Source organism: Papio anubis, chromosome 18, assembly GCF_008728515.1.
Source record: "Papio anubis isolate 15944 chromosome 18, Panubis1.0, whole genome shotgun sequence".
Lineage (NCBI taxonomy): Eukaryota > Metazoa > Chordata > Mammalia > Primates > Cercopithecidae > Papio > Papio anubis.
In genome coordinates, this window is record NC_044993.1 from 48,203,462 (window position 1) to 48,217,456 (window position 13,995).

Consider the following 13,995-nt stretch of genomic DNA (forward strand, 5'->3'; position numbering starts at 1 on the left):
ATTAGACAGGATTGATGATGGTGTGTGCCCCTGTGGTCGCAGCTACTTGAGAGCCTGAGGTGGGAGAATCACATGAGCCCAGGTGTTCAAGGCTACAGTGAGCCAGGATTGAGCCACTGTACTCCAGCCTGGGTGACAGAGAAAGATTCTGTCTCAAAAAAAAAAAAAAAAAGAAGAAGAAGAGGAAGAGGAAGAGGAAGAAGAATGTTAGCAAATACTTTTAAGGCATTAACAAGTCCCACTTGTTGCCCAGGCTAGAGTGCAGTGGCACGATCTCTGCTCGCTGCAACCTCCACCTCCCAGGTTCAAACGATTCTCCTGCCTCATCCTCCTGAGTAGCTGGGATTACAGGCACCCACCACTATGCCCTGCTAATTTTTGTATTTTTAATAGAGACAGGGTTTCACCATGTTGGCCCGGCTGGTCTCGAATGCCTACCTCAGGCGATCCGCCCGCCTTGGCCTCCCACAGTGCTGGGATTACAGGCGTGAGCCACTGCGCCCAGCTGCAGGCATAGTTCTTCCCAGCTGCAGGCATAGTTCTAAGGGCCTCACAGATACTGACATATTTAATTCTCACAATAGCTACATGAGGCAGATACGATAATGATTCCCATTTTACAGAGGATGAATCAAGCACAGAGAGGTTACACGCTGGTCTGGTGCCACACAGCATATCTAACGGACATTAGGCTCTTTGGTGCTGGGGGAATTTCTGGAAAATGCAGAGATGGAAGAGAGGTGGGCTGGGGGGTGGGTGGGGATCTCCCAGGCCAAGTTTTCTGGGCACAGCCTGGACCTGGAGCTGCTGGGATGGAGCAGGCGCGGATGCTGATGTGGTCACCAGAGGGCAGCAGGGACCAGCGAGATGACCTCCTCTTCGCACCCCTTCCACCCTGGCCTGTGCGTCCCGGTGGAAACAGGTGGGATATGGCGGAAGAAATGACAGGGTCCTCCCATCACCACAGGCAAGTTAAGCTTGAGAGCAGCCGGGTGTCATCTGGCCTCCACTCACCATGTCATCTGCTGCTCACCCCACCACTGTGGCATGCAGAATACTGCTCTTGTGTGCCTTTTACCAAGGAGGAAATTTAGGCCAAGAGTGGGCAAACACTTCCCATGGTGACACAGCTTGGAATCGGCAAAGGCTGGACCTAACCAGGCAGGGTGAGCGCAGAGCCCTTGTTCCTCTGAGTCTCTGTTCTGAGTGGAACCAGGGAAAACGATGAGTCCATGCTATATACAGGGCGGTTAGTTAGGACTCAGGTTCGAAGCCCGGCTATGTCACAGGGTAACGGCACATCACATCCTGGGCAAGTCCCACGCAGCCTCATCGGCTGCCTCGGAGGATCCAGTGACGTCAGACCTCCTTCGTGGTGGGAGCTCAAACACTTGCTGGGTTTTTTGTTTTTTGTTTTTTTGGTGTTTTGCTTTTTGTTTTATAATTAATAACTTTCGTGGGAAAAATAAAGTCAGAAAGGTTGTTCAACCGGATGTTCATGGAGATACTACGCCTTCAAAAACAAGTACTCATTTTGTGATCGCCCACACAGTGCCAGATGCTGGGGCGGGGATGGGATTTCCGGTGGTTTTTCTTCACTTTCCTCTTTGTACCTTCAGGCTTTCTCTGAATAGGAAAAGGTCTGCACGTGCTGATAGAGTAATCAGAAAAATGCAATAAGCCGCTTTTTGTAAAATTAAAAAAAAAAAATTAATGCAGACGCACTCACTGCCTTCCTCCCCACTCCTTCCTCCTCCCCACAAATTCTGTGTAAAGGCAGGGCTGAGGGAGTATCCCAAAATCAACATCTCTGGAAGCGCCCCCCTCAAGGGCCCAGGCCACTCAGCCCACTCTGGTGCTGCTACCCAGGGGGCCCCTCCTGCCCTCTGATCCAGCCCCGGGGGCTGCCAGGGAAACTCCCGCAGTTTGGGCCCACGACCCTGGACCCTGCCTACTTCCTGCAGGGCGGGGGCTGGCCTGAGTTGGGCCCACCTGATCCACCAGGTCTTCCCGCCCCTCTGTCGCTTCCCAAAGCCCAGCCAGTTCAGTAATAGGAGGTAAGGCCAACAATTTGGATTCTTTTGCGTAAGATCCTGGGGAGAGAACCATGAGTCCGGCCTCTATTCTGTGTTGGGCTCCCAGTCCAATTGCATCTCTAGCACTCAAATATATTTTCTATTTTCTTTTTCTTTTTCTTTTCTTTTCTTTTTTTTTTTTTTTGAGACGGAGTCTCGCTCTGTCGCCCAGGCTGTAGTGCAGTGGCGCGATCTCGGTTCCCTGCAAGCTCCGCCTCCCGGGTTTATGCCATTCTCCTGCCTCAGCCTCCCAAGTAGCTGGGACTACAGGCGTCCACCACCACGCCCGGCTAATTTTTTGTATTTTTAGTAGAGACGAGGTTTCACCGTGTTAGTTAGCCAGGATGGTCCCGATCTCCTGACCTCGTGATCTACCCGCCTCAGCCTCCCAAAGTGCTGGGATTACAGGCGTGAGCCACCGCGCCCGGCCTATTTTCTATTTTCTGCCTAATTTTTAAATTAGATGTTTCTGAGACAATGCTCAGGCAAAGTGGATTTGAGCCGACATCTGAGTAGGTGTCAGGATGGCATGAGCTGACATATCATGGCGGCCGGGAGCTCTTAGGTCAGACCTGGGTTCAAATCCTGGCTCCAGGATTTCCTAAGCTAATCCTCAACCTCTCTGGACTTGTTTCCTTATCTGTAAAATTGGGATAATCATTGAGCCTGCCAACTAGAGCTGTTTGGAGATGTAAATGACAGTGGCTGGACGGTGCTTAGCATATTGGTTGGCCCTAAATAGATACCTATTTTTATTTTAAATTATTATATTTTATTATAAAGAGCTTTCAGAGGCAAGAAGTCCAGAAGGCTAATTCAGGCTCTGCTATTCTCTGGGTGACTTTGGGCAAATCCCTTTTCCTCTCTAAAACGGTTTCTCCATCTGTAAACTGTGTGATTTGGGCAGCTAAAGGGATAGATTTGGGCTTAGAACAAGGAGGTGTTTTTTTTTTTGTTTTTTTTTTCTGAGACAGGGTCTTCCTCTGTCATCCAAGCTGGAGTGCAATGGCACGATCTCAGCTCACTGCAACCTCCGTGTCCCGGGTTGAAGCAATTCTACCAACTCAGCCTCCTAAGTAGCTGAGATTACAGGCGCCCTGCCACACCTGGCTAATTTTTTTATTTTTTGGTAGAGATGAGGTTTCACCATGTTGGCCAGGCTGGTCTTGAACTCCTGACCTCAAGCGATCCACCCGCCTCAGTCTCCCAAAGTGCTGGGATTACAGTCGTGAGCCATCATACTTGGTGCAGGGTGTTTCTAACAAATATCAGGCTGCATGTGAGGTAGAGAGCTCCCCATCATTTCCAGTGTATTATGTAGGCTCCTAGAGCAGGAAGGAATCTAAAATGGCCAAGCCTCTCAAGTGTGAAATCAGGGCACCTACTCAGAGACACAAAGTGATACAGACATAGGAGCTTCAGGTTCCCAGTCTGCCCATCTAAGGCCCACACCATCACTCTGCCTGCCTGGTATGTGAAGTGCAGATCACTAGAGAGAGCCTGGGTGATGGAGACACTGTCTGGATTCCCCTATAGGTCTGTTGCTAACTAGCTGTGTGACCTTGGCAAAGTGTATCAGCCACTGTCGGTGTCCTGTCCACGTCTCCTTGCTGTGCCAGAATCTCTTAACACCTCCAACTCTCAGTTCAATAATTTTTTTTTTTTTTTTTTTTTCTGGAGTAGCTGGAAGTGCTGGAGAATTAACACTCCTAGAAGCAGCTCTCAGCCAAACACAGATGGGAGCTGGTGGACAAATACCCCAGCTCCCACCCCTTTGCAGGCATAACTGGGCATGTGCCGTGCATGGTCTTCCAGAGATCCCCGGCAGGTGTCAGTTGCCCATGCTGGTAATCTGTTGGATAACTCACCCTTTTGTCAGAGGTTTATTTAAACCGGAGCAACTCCATCTTGAATAGGGGCTGGGTAAAATGAGGCTGAGACCTACTAGGCTGCATTCCTGGGAGGTTAAGGCATTCTTAGTCATAGAATGAGATAGGAGGTCATCACAGATACAGATCATAAAGACCTTGCTGATAAAACAGGTTGCAGTAAAGAAGTCAGCTCTAACCCACCAAAACCAAGATGGCAACAAGAGCGACCTCTGGTCATCCTCACTGCTACACTCCCAGCAGCGCCATGACAGTTTACAAATGCCATGGCAACATCAGGAATTTACCTTACATGGTCTAAAAAGGGGAGGCATGAATAATCCACCCCTTGTTTGGAATATAATTAAGAGATAACCATAAAAATAGGCAGCCAGTAACCCTCGGGGCTGCTCTGTCTATGGAGTAGCCATTCTTTTATTCCTTTACTTTCCTCATAAACTTGCTTTCACTGACTCCATGGACTCGCCCTGAAATCTTTCTTGCGTGAGACCCAAGAACCCTCTTTTGGGGTCTGCATCTGGACTCCTTTCAGGTAACACTTTCTTGGTTCGTGCCCTTCCCTGCCTCAGTTTCCCACTACCTTTGCAGGGTTTCCTGGGATTACTTCCTAAATCAACTATTTGAATCCTTGTCTGGGGAACCCAAACACAGATGGCAAGTTTTTTAACCCCCTGCATCCTGGTTCCTCTGCATGGGTGAATTCCAGGAGTTATTAGAGACACGACACCCACAGCAGTGTCTGGCAGTATGTCTGGTTAATACATACAAAATAAAGAGACAAAGAAACTTTATTTATACAAAACTCCACCCCTTCTGTTCCACTCTCCTCAGCAAACACAGACAACAGGTGATGAAACTATCTTTAAAACACACAGATGAGCATTACTCAAGCCAAGGTCCCCGCCTTCCCTAGCACCTGAGGTCTGGGCCAACGTGCAGGGTAACCGGTGCCTTATGCCTGCTGCCTGGATTGCTCGGCCCACAGGGTAGCTGAGCATATTCATTCTGGGGGTCCCATGCATGCGAGGAGCCCCCAGCCATACAGCTGTGCATGGGTATTTGGCAGCAAATTGTCCCTGCTCTAGTCATCGCAATTTTTCATGTCCTCTGCTGCTCCCCTTAACCGAACACCCCTTGACAGCCGGGATTCTGCCTCTAGCATCAACCTAAGGAAGCTCTGTTCAATGAAAGAGCACCTCTAGGCAATGACCACCTTCCCTGAACTGCAATTTCTCATCGATTTCCCAAGGCCGCCCAAGTCATTCCCTTGATGACTGTGTTAGTTTCTAGGCTCAGCTTCTAGCTCAGTGAGACAGAGGCAGGTGGGCCTCTATGTGGGCCATGGTGATTTGGCGGGCAAAACATGCCCTGGGCAGGTACAACAGGGACAGTCTGCTACAGAAGTTGTGGATGGAGCAGCCAACAACTTGTTCACAAGTCGAGGTGCCCAAGGATCTCAGTTTTCCTGCAGGGGCCTGCCGTGGGGCACAGCGACCCAGTGCCCTCTCCTCTCATTGGATGTGGCGAGCCCAGCCCAATGCTGGGCGGAGGCCAGTCTCTGCAACCCAGCGTTAGGCCAATGTCAGTGGAACCTAACACCTTCATACCACATTTCTTCAAGTCTTTTGGAAATCTGCCAGCCTGGCTGCCTTCCAAGAGGTGGCATTTCCCAGGCATGGATAAGCCCTAGTCCTTATCTGCAGACCTCAGCAACAAGAGGGCACGCACCTAAGAGACCCTCATGCATGTGGGACCCACGGAGACAAAGTTCACGATCTGGGGAGTCTGGCTTGAGCTCTGAGCACTGCCAGGGGCAGGATGGAAGCACAATGAGGATTTACTCTTCTCTGAGATGCCCGAGGGTGCCAGGGAGGCCGGACGGAGGCTGGCCTCCAGTGGAACTCCACCTAGAGAGGGGTCTGGGGCCCTCAGGGGGGTTGTAGGGGGCGAGGACCTGTCTCCACAGCAGCAGCCACAGCAGGGACTGGCCACGACAGGGGCCTGGCCACCATCCTCCTGGCCATGACACTGCTTCAGGTGGCCGCACAGGTGGCAGGTGAGGGCTGAGTAGACGATGCCACTGCCCAGGCTGTCCCCAAGGGGGTCTGTGGCCTGCTCCGGGGGGAGTGGGGGCTTCTGCATGTCCTCTACTTTTTCCCCTGGTTCCAGACCCAGGTGCTCTGGGGAGCTGCTTGGGAGGTGTGAGCTCTGCGGGCTGTGAGGTGGCTCCCTGTCCAGTCCAAAGGTGAACAAGGGGACAGGGACTGGGGCAGGGTCCCCGGGGCAGCCAGGAGTGAGGTCTTGGAAAGGCTTATACCCCTCTTCCCCACTGCTAGCCCCAAATCCACATTCCCCCGGGGACACGGCACTGCTGGCAAGCAGGCTCGAGAAGGCCTTGTACCCAGCCTCTCCCGGGGGACCCAAGCCCGCCACCGCACTGGCCTGGATGCCACCCTGCTGCACCGCATGTACAAACTCCCGATAGCCACTGGTGGGGGCCGAGGCGGGGGCTGCAGCCGCCCCGTGCTGGAGGACATTCCGACGGAGGATCTGCTCCCAGGTTTCTGGCTCAGCTGGGGCCACAGTGGTTGGCTCAGAGAGCTGGGGGGCACAGGGCATCTCAGGGTCCACTTCCTCCAGATGTCTGGCCAGCAGCGGGTCTGGACCCAGCTCTCTGGGACATGGGGACTGGCTCAGGGAGTTGCTGAAGCTGCGGTAAGCAGGGTTGCTTGAGATGACGAGGGGCATCTCTGTGCAAGTCGGGTTGTCTGGGCTCTGCGTTGGGCTGGCAGGAGGACTCGGCTCCTGGTGGAGAGGCTGCTCCTTGCCCCAGGGAGGCACCTCCTTGGGCCCTGCACTTGGGAACTCATCCCAGGGCACGTGAGCACTCGTGCTTCCCAAAGGTGGAAGAAGGCACAACTCCCCCATGTCCTGCTGGCAAAAGCCCCCATTCTCCCCTCCGAGCAGGTCCAGGAACAGGCTCTCTGTTAGCCGGGCCACAATACCCTCCCTTCCCTCCTGGAAGTCATCCCTGTTGCTCTCAGATGATGCACAGAAGCTCTCTTTTTCTTCCTCTACCTCCTCCTCCTCCTTACACTCCACTGGAGCCTCAAACAACTCCACGCATCGCACCACGCTGATGCTCTCTGGCCAGAGGACTGTCTTGCTGATCTCCACCGGGCACCATGCTGATTTTCCGGAGCCCCGGAAAGGCAGATCTTTGACAGCCTTGTGGGGATCCTCATCCCTTTTCATGTTGTGCTCCAGAAAACAGGGCAAGAGCTTGGTAAGACAATTCTTCCAGTATCTGCAAAAGCAAAGTTTGGTCAGGGTTCAGTTTTGATACTTGAAAAACTCCTATTCATTCTTCAAAGCCCAGCCTGAAATCACCATGTCCTGATGGCCGTCTACTGCAGACATGCCTTTTAATGTTATAATCAGTAATTGATCAGTCTATATTGCTAGAATGGGAAATGAGGGTAGGGCCTGTGTCTTTGGGATTTCAGGAACCCAGCACATGTCCTGGCACCAAACACAAGCTCAGATCTGTTGAATAAGATAAAGTCTTTATGGATGATTATAATTAAAAGCAACACCATATCCCAAGCCATGACCAATTAGAATGGATATGGAAGCCAGATGCAGGGGCTCACACCTGTAATCCCAGCACTTTAGGAGGCTGAGGCGGGAGGATCACTTGAGCTCAGGAGCTTGAGAACAGCCTGGGCAACAGAGCCCAGGCTGTCTCAAACATCTCTACAAAAATAAAAAAAAAAATGAAAAATTAGCTGGGCATGTTGGTATATTACTTTAGTCCCAGCTACTCAGGAGACTGAGGCCAGAGAATCACTTGAGCCCAGGAGTTTGAGGCTGCAGTGAATCACTGCATCCAGCCTGAGGGACAGAGCAAGACCCTGTGTCACAAAAAAAAAAAAAAAAAAAAAAGATGCAGTGTCCTAGGGTTGAAGAAGCATCCTGGACCCCGTTTAGTGTCTGGAGTGTGGAAAGGTCCAGCAGGCCCCAGGGAGGAAGCTAAGGAGGCCACAGTGGCGGGGCAACACAGCGAGAGCTGTCTTTACAAAAACTTTTTTTATTATTATTATTTTTTTTGAGACTAGAGTCTCATTCTGTCACCCAGGCTGGAGTGCAATGGCACAATCTCCACTCACTGCAACCTCCACCTCCCGGGTTCAAGTGATTCTCATGCCTCAGCCTCCTGAGTAGCTGCAATTACAGGCGAAAACCTTTTAAAATAGCCAGGCGTGGTAATGTACGTCTGTAGCATCAGCTACTCGGGAGGCTAAGGAGGGAGGATCACTTGAGCCCAGGAGTTTGAAGCTGCAGTGAGCTATGACTGCACCACTGCACACCAGCCTGGGCAACAGAGTGAGATCCTGTATATTAAAAAAAAAAAAGTGGGGGAGTGTTCAGGATAGTGGCTATTTGCCAACAAGTATACAATTAGGTCAGGATTTTAACAACAGGCACGTCTGCTCTGATTGTTAACTATAACAGCACTCCCGAGGGGCTTCACCATGTACCTGACACACCAGTGAAACTCAGGGGGCTTGGCCAGCACTCCACGTTTCCAAAACACCCCTCCTCCTGCCGTCCCCTGAAGCCTAATGTCACAGGGCAATTACCGAATGCCGGGGGAGAGAAGGCAGACATAGAGCTAGGGGCTTGCCTCTCCAACTCTATCACCTTCCCAATGCATGCAGGCTGTGATAGATACATACGGGCACTTGGCTGCTTCCTGGCCTCGGGATCGCTTCTCCCACTGTGACTCCTAAAATACAGAGACAGCCAATGAAAGAGCAGAGTGGCCTTGCAGCCTGGCCTGCAGTACAGCAATGCTCAGGAAGGGGCGCAAGCCTCAACATCACACAGGTCGGAAGTCCAACGGGTCACTTACGCTTTCTGAGCCTCAGATTCCTGGGAATTAATGACATTGTCCTAATATTCACAGGGACTGTGGTCGATGGCAAAAGTGGCCACAGAGGAGTGCTCTGAATCTCCTCCCATCCCTTGAATCTACTCTGGCCCTGGGACTTGCTTGGACCCATAGAATGTGATGGAAGTGACATCGTGCCAGTTCTGTGCCTGGGCCTCAAGAAGCCTTGGGATTTCCCACCCTTGAAAACCGAGCCACTCTGTGAACAAGCCTGGGCCGGCCTGCTGGAGGGTGGGAGGCACATGGCTCACGCATCTGCACTGTCCCAGGTAAAAGTCAGCCAACTAGGCTGGGTGTGGTGGCTCATGCCTGTAATCCCAGCACCTTGGGAGGCCGAGGCAGGTGGATCACCTGACATCAGGAGTTTGAGACCAGCCTGACCAACATGGAGAAATCCCGTCTCTATTAAAAATACAAAATTAGCCTGGCATGGTGGTGCATGCCTGTAATCCCAGCTACTCGGGAGGCCGAAGCAAGAGAATCGCTTGAACCAGGGAGGCGGAGGTTGCGGTGAGCCAAGATCATGCCATTGCACTCCTGCCTGGGCAATAAGTGCAAAACTCCGTCTCAGAAAAAGAAAAAAAAAAAAAACCCAACTGCCGGACACGGAGGGAGGCCACTGAGGGAGGCCACGGAGGGAGGCCAGCTCAATCCAGATCTACCTAGCCCAGCCTCCCCCGCCACCCTCACTGCTGAGCCCAGCCCCAAATGCCAGCCTGCAGAAGCATGAGCTAAATAAAGTTGATGTTGTAACTCTCTACATTTCAGGGTCATTTGTTACACAGCAAACATTAATGAATACATAAATGGCACTTGGTATTTGCAAGAGGCTGGAATATGCACTTTATATGTATTGTCTCAATAAATTCCAATATCTGCCCTACCGGGTAAACACTGTTATAACCCACAAGAGGAAACTGAGGCTCAGAGAATTAAGCAACTTGCTCAAGTCCATACTGCCAGTGAGTGGCAGAGTCAGAAATCAAAGCCAACACCACCAGATTCCAGAGTCCCTGAGAAAGCAAGGACCCTCAGACCTTCTCTTCTAGACAGGACCTGTATCCCCCGTTTCTCCTTCCTAGAGAACTCCAATCTTGCTCAGGCAAACCCCACCCACTCACCCACAGGACCATGGCCTTGGGGAAGCTGACTCCACCCCTGGCTCAGGGGTGGGATACATTTCAGGCCAACAAGAACCCGGAAGGGATTTGCTGGTGCTGTGGGGGCAGTTTCCTATGCTTAAGAGGAAGACATTGAAAGCCTGTCACCCTCTCCGTCCTCCTCTCCTTCTGGCCTCTAGCCCTGGTACTGGCACCTCCCCAGGGAATGACACAGTGATGATGACCCAAGGGTCATTCTCCCAAGGGGAGGGAAAAAAACAGGAAACTGACCCCAGAGGAGCCCACCCCAGGCTGGGATTGCCAAGGGGAAGGGCGGGAAAGCCTCTGGTCTCCTGATGACCTCCTTCGGCTTCTGCCTCTGTCTGCCCTGCAACCCTCCTGACTGTCCATTTGCCATTCCAGAAGCCAATGAATGTCCTTAACAGCCCAGGTGTTCTGGACCACACTTCTTCCTGTATGCAGTCCCACATATCCTCACCCACGCCCGCTCCTACCTGAGCATCCTGGATTATTATAGCCACGAGGTGGCTGCGGGCTGGGTTGGGAATCTGGTCCCACCATGCTTTCTTGATCCTGAAAAACAAAAGGAAAAGGTGTTGATCTCTGAATTACTGACAGGTGAATGCTCCTCCCATAAGAACGGTCGTTATCACCAATATTTATTTGGCGTCAGAAATCAGGCTGGTTAGTTTCTGGAGGTCAAACCACTGACTCCTTACTCTAATGTGGTGACATGGATTCTATTGCTAACCCTGTTCTACAGATGAGGAGAGTGAGGCCCAAGAAGGTGGAGTGACAGCTGGTAGGTGGCAGAGCCAGGTTCACACTCCTGCATTCTGTTACCCAGAGCAGAGTTCCTGATGAGGCCACCTGTGTCCTCAGTGGGAACGAGACCCCAAGGCATTAGGAAAGACTCAAACTGCAGAGAGAGGATTCTAGGTTCCCCTCAACAATCCCTTTTTCAGAGCAGCTGAGGGCAAATGACCAGGGAGTGCCCTGGGATGGGCTGGGAAGCTGGGGGATCTACGGAGAAACACCCCCCTTCTCTCTTCCTGGCCTGCCTGGGGCCATGGTGCATCATCCCTGCGAGGTAAGATCCTCAGACCGCTTCTGAATTAGCCTCTGCCCACGGTTTCAGTCAACACGTATTTATTGAGCACCTTCTATGTTTGACTCACTGTGCCCGGCCCCGAGGCCACAACAGTGAACGAAACAAAGATGCCTGCCTTGGTGAAACTGACCTTCAAGAGGGACAGATGGATGATAAATGGAGGCAGAAATGCTTATATGAGGCCAGGCATGGTGGCTCACGCCTGTAATCCCAGCATTTTGGGAGGCCGAGGCAGGTGGATCACCTGAAGTTCGACACCAGCCTGGCCAACATAGTGAAACCCCGTCTCTACTAAAAATACAAAACTTAGCCAGGCATGGTGGCACGCACTTGTAATCCTAGCTACTCAGGAGGCTGAGGGAGGAGAATCCCTTGAACCCAGGAGGCAGAGGTTGCAGTGAGCCGAGATCACGCCACTGCACTCCAGCCTGGGTGACAGAGTGAGACTCCATCTCAAAAAAAAGAGAAAGAAAGAAAGAAATGCTTATATGAGGTCAATCTTCATGGCAATAAGTGCCATGAATAAAGATAAAGGGGTAGAAGTTCAAGACCAGCCTGGGCTACATAAGTGACAGCCAGTCTCTACAAAATGTAAGAAAATTGGCCAGGCACAATGGCTCATGCCTGTAATCCCAGCACCTTGGGAGGCTGAGGCAGGTGGATCACTTGAGGTCAGGAATTCAAGACCATCCTGGCCAACATGGTGAAACCCCATCTCTACTAAAAATGGTAGTGTGGTAGTGCATGCCTGTAATCCCAGCTACTTGGAAGGCTAAGGCAGGATAATTGCTTGAACCCAGGAGGCAGAGGTTGCAGTGAGTTGAGATCACACCGCTGCACTCCAGCTTGGCCTTTGAGACTCCATCTCAAAAAATAAAATAAAATAAAATAATAAAATAAAAAATAAAATAAAATAAAGAAAATTAGCCAGGCCTGGTGACACACGCCTGTTGTCCCAGCTACTCTGGAAGTTGAAATGGGAGGATCACTTTAGCCCAGGAATTGGAGGCTGCAGTGAGCCATAACCATGCCACTGCACTCCAGCCTGGGTAACAGAGTGAGACCCTGTCTACAAAACAGAACAAAACAAGAAACCAAAGACAAAGAACAGCAAAGAGGCTGGCATGCTGGGATATGGTGATGGGGAGTGGGAAGAGGTACAGGTGATGGGGAAACTGAGGCTCAGAGCAAGGCAATCAGCCCAAGGTTGCCTGGAGGCATCAGTGACAAGATATGGAGGAGAATTTGCATTCCCTGCCTACCTAGTGTGTGCTGGGCCAAGAGCGGGCACTTTCATCAATCATGTGAATAATCCTCAGCCACCTCTAATCCTGACTTGGTGAGGTTGAGCTTGCTAGTCCCATTTCAGAGACGGGAGGACTGAGGCTCTGAGACACCACGATTCCAAGGGCTGGCAAGAGCTCTCTGGAAACAATGCTCCTTCCACCACCACCTACCAGTCACTCGCCCCTCATCTCATCCCTCAGCCTTTACTGTGATTCGGCCTCTTCTGGCTGATGAAATACGTTCTCACCATCACTCTCAATCTGCAAAGCAGGAACCCCAGGCTCAGGGGTTTCAGCAACTTGTCAGCCACCAGCTACTGAGCTCCAAGGCCAGGATTCAAACCCAGGTCTCCTGACTCCATCAGGGCAATCGTCGCAAATTCCTCTGGCTCCTACCACATACCCCCAAATGGCCCCAATTGCCCAGGCAGCCAGTGTCGTAAGGGGATGTGGGATGACTCTTATCTTGCTTGTCCCTGGGCAGCTCATTCTCCCCAGTCAGGGCCCCCCTCAGATTTTCCCTCCTTGGAGAGCCTTATCCTGGTCCTCCCTTGCAAAGAGCACCCCAGAAGATCTCTGACCTGCACCCTGGTCTAGTGCATTCAGAGTGTGGGTCACTATGGAAAACCATCTGTTCATCATTGATATGTATTCTGTCTCCCCGCTAAGATGCCGGTTTTAGAAATGTGGTGTCCTGGCTGGGCGCAGTGGCTCAGGTCTGTAATCCCAGCACTTTGGGAGGCTGAGGCGGGCAGATCACGAGGTCAAGAGTTCAAGACCAGCCTGACCAACATGGTGAAATCCCGTCTCTACTAAAAATACAAAAAATTAGCCAGGCATGGTGGCGTGCACCTGTAATCCCAGCTACTCAGGAGGCTGAGGCAGAAGAATTGCTTGAACCCGGGAGGCGGAGGTTGCTGTTAGCCGAGATCGCGCCACTGCACCAGCCTGGGCAACAGAGCGAGACCCCATCTCAAAAAAAAAAAACAAAAACAAAAAGCTGGGGTCCTTGTTGATCTCGTTCTCAGCTCCACTCTCAAGGTGTGTAGTAGCTGCTCAATAAATATGTATTATTGAATGAGAGGACTGCAAAGGGGCAGATTGGAGGGGCAAGTCCCTGCCACCCTGCACTCCAGAGGGACCGCTCGGCGGCACTGGGCCCAGGACTCACTTGGTGATGCCGACATAGCACAACACGCAGATGACCAGGATGACACTGCATAAGATGCCGACATCCTGCAGGAGGCGCTGCTCGAAGGGCTCCCTGTAGGCTGGAATTGGGAGGGGAAGCCATGAGCTGGAGTCAGCCATGGTACAGCCCGGGCTCCACTTCTCAGAACTGGAGACCCAGGGTCAAGACCCTCCTCCGAGACCCTCCACGATCTGGCCGCCGACCAACCCTCCACCTCATCTCCCCCCACTCTCCCTCTTGCACATCGAGTCCTCGTCACACCGGCCGCCTCATTGCCCCCTGCTCCTCCAAAGCTCAGTGCCACCTCCAGATCTTGAACTTGCTGCTCTTTCTTTCTGGAAGCACAGAAGTCAAATGCACCGACCTA

At 51.9% G+C, this 13,995-nt stretch overlaps 1 protein-coding gene across 5 annotated transcripts in view; it reads right to left on the reverse strand.

The window, feature by feature from the left end:
* Positions 1 to 4,734: 4,734 nt before the first annotated feature.
* Positions 4,735 to 13,995, reverse strand: part of IL4R (interleukin 4 receptor) — a 50,664-nt gene continuing 41,403 nt past the window's right edge. For 3 of the 5 annotated variants that reach the window (XM_021931844.2, XM_021931843.2, XM_021931845.2), the window contains exons 8-11: positions 13,608 to 13,707; positions 10,534 to 10,612; positions 8,704 to 8,753; positions 4,735 to 7,271 (exon numbers count right to left, since the gene is read on the reverse strand). In XM_021931844.2, coding sequence (XP_021787536.2) covers positions 5,693 to 7,271; positions 8,704 to 8,753; positions 10,534 to 10,612; positions 13,608 to 13,707 — 1,808 coding nt within the window. In that variant the 3' untranslated portion in view covers positions 4,735 to 5,692. The remainder of the gene's footprint in view (positions 7,272 to 8,703; positions 8,754 to 10,533; positions 10,613 to 13,607; positions 13,708 to 13,995) is intronic. The other 2 variants (XM_017953262.3, XM_021931847.2) reach the window with 2 other exon arrangements.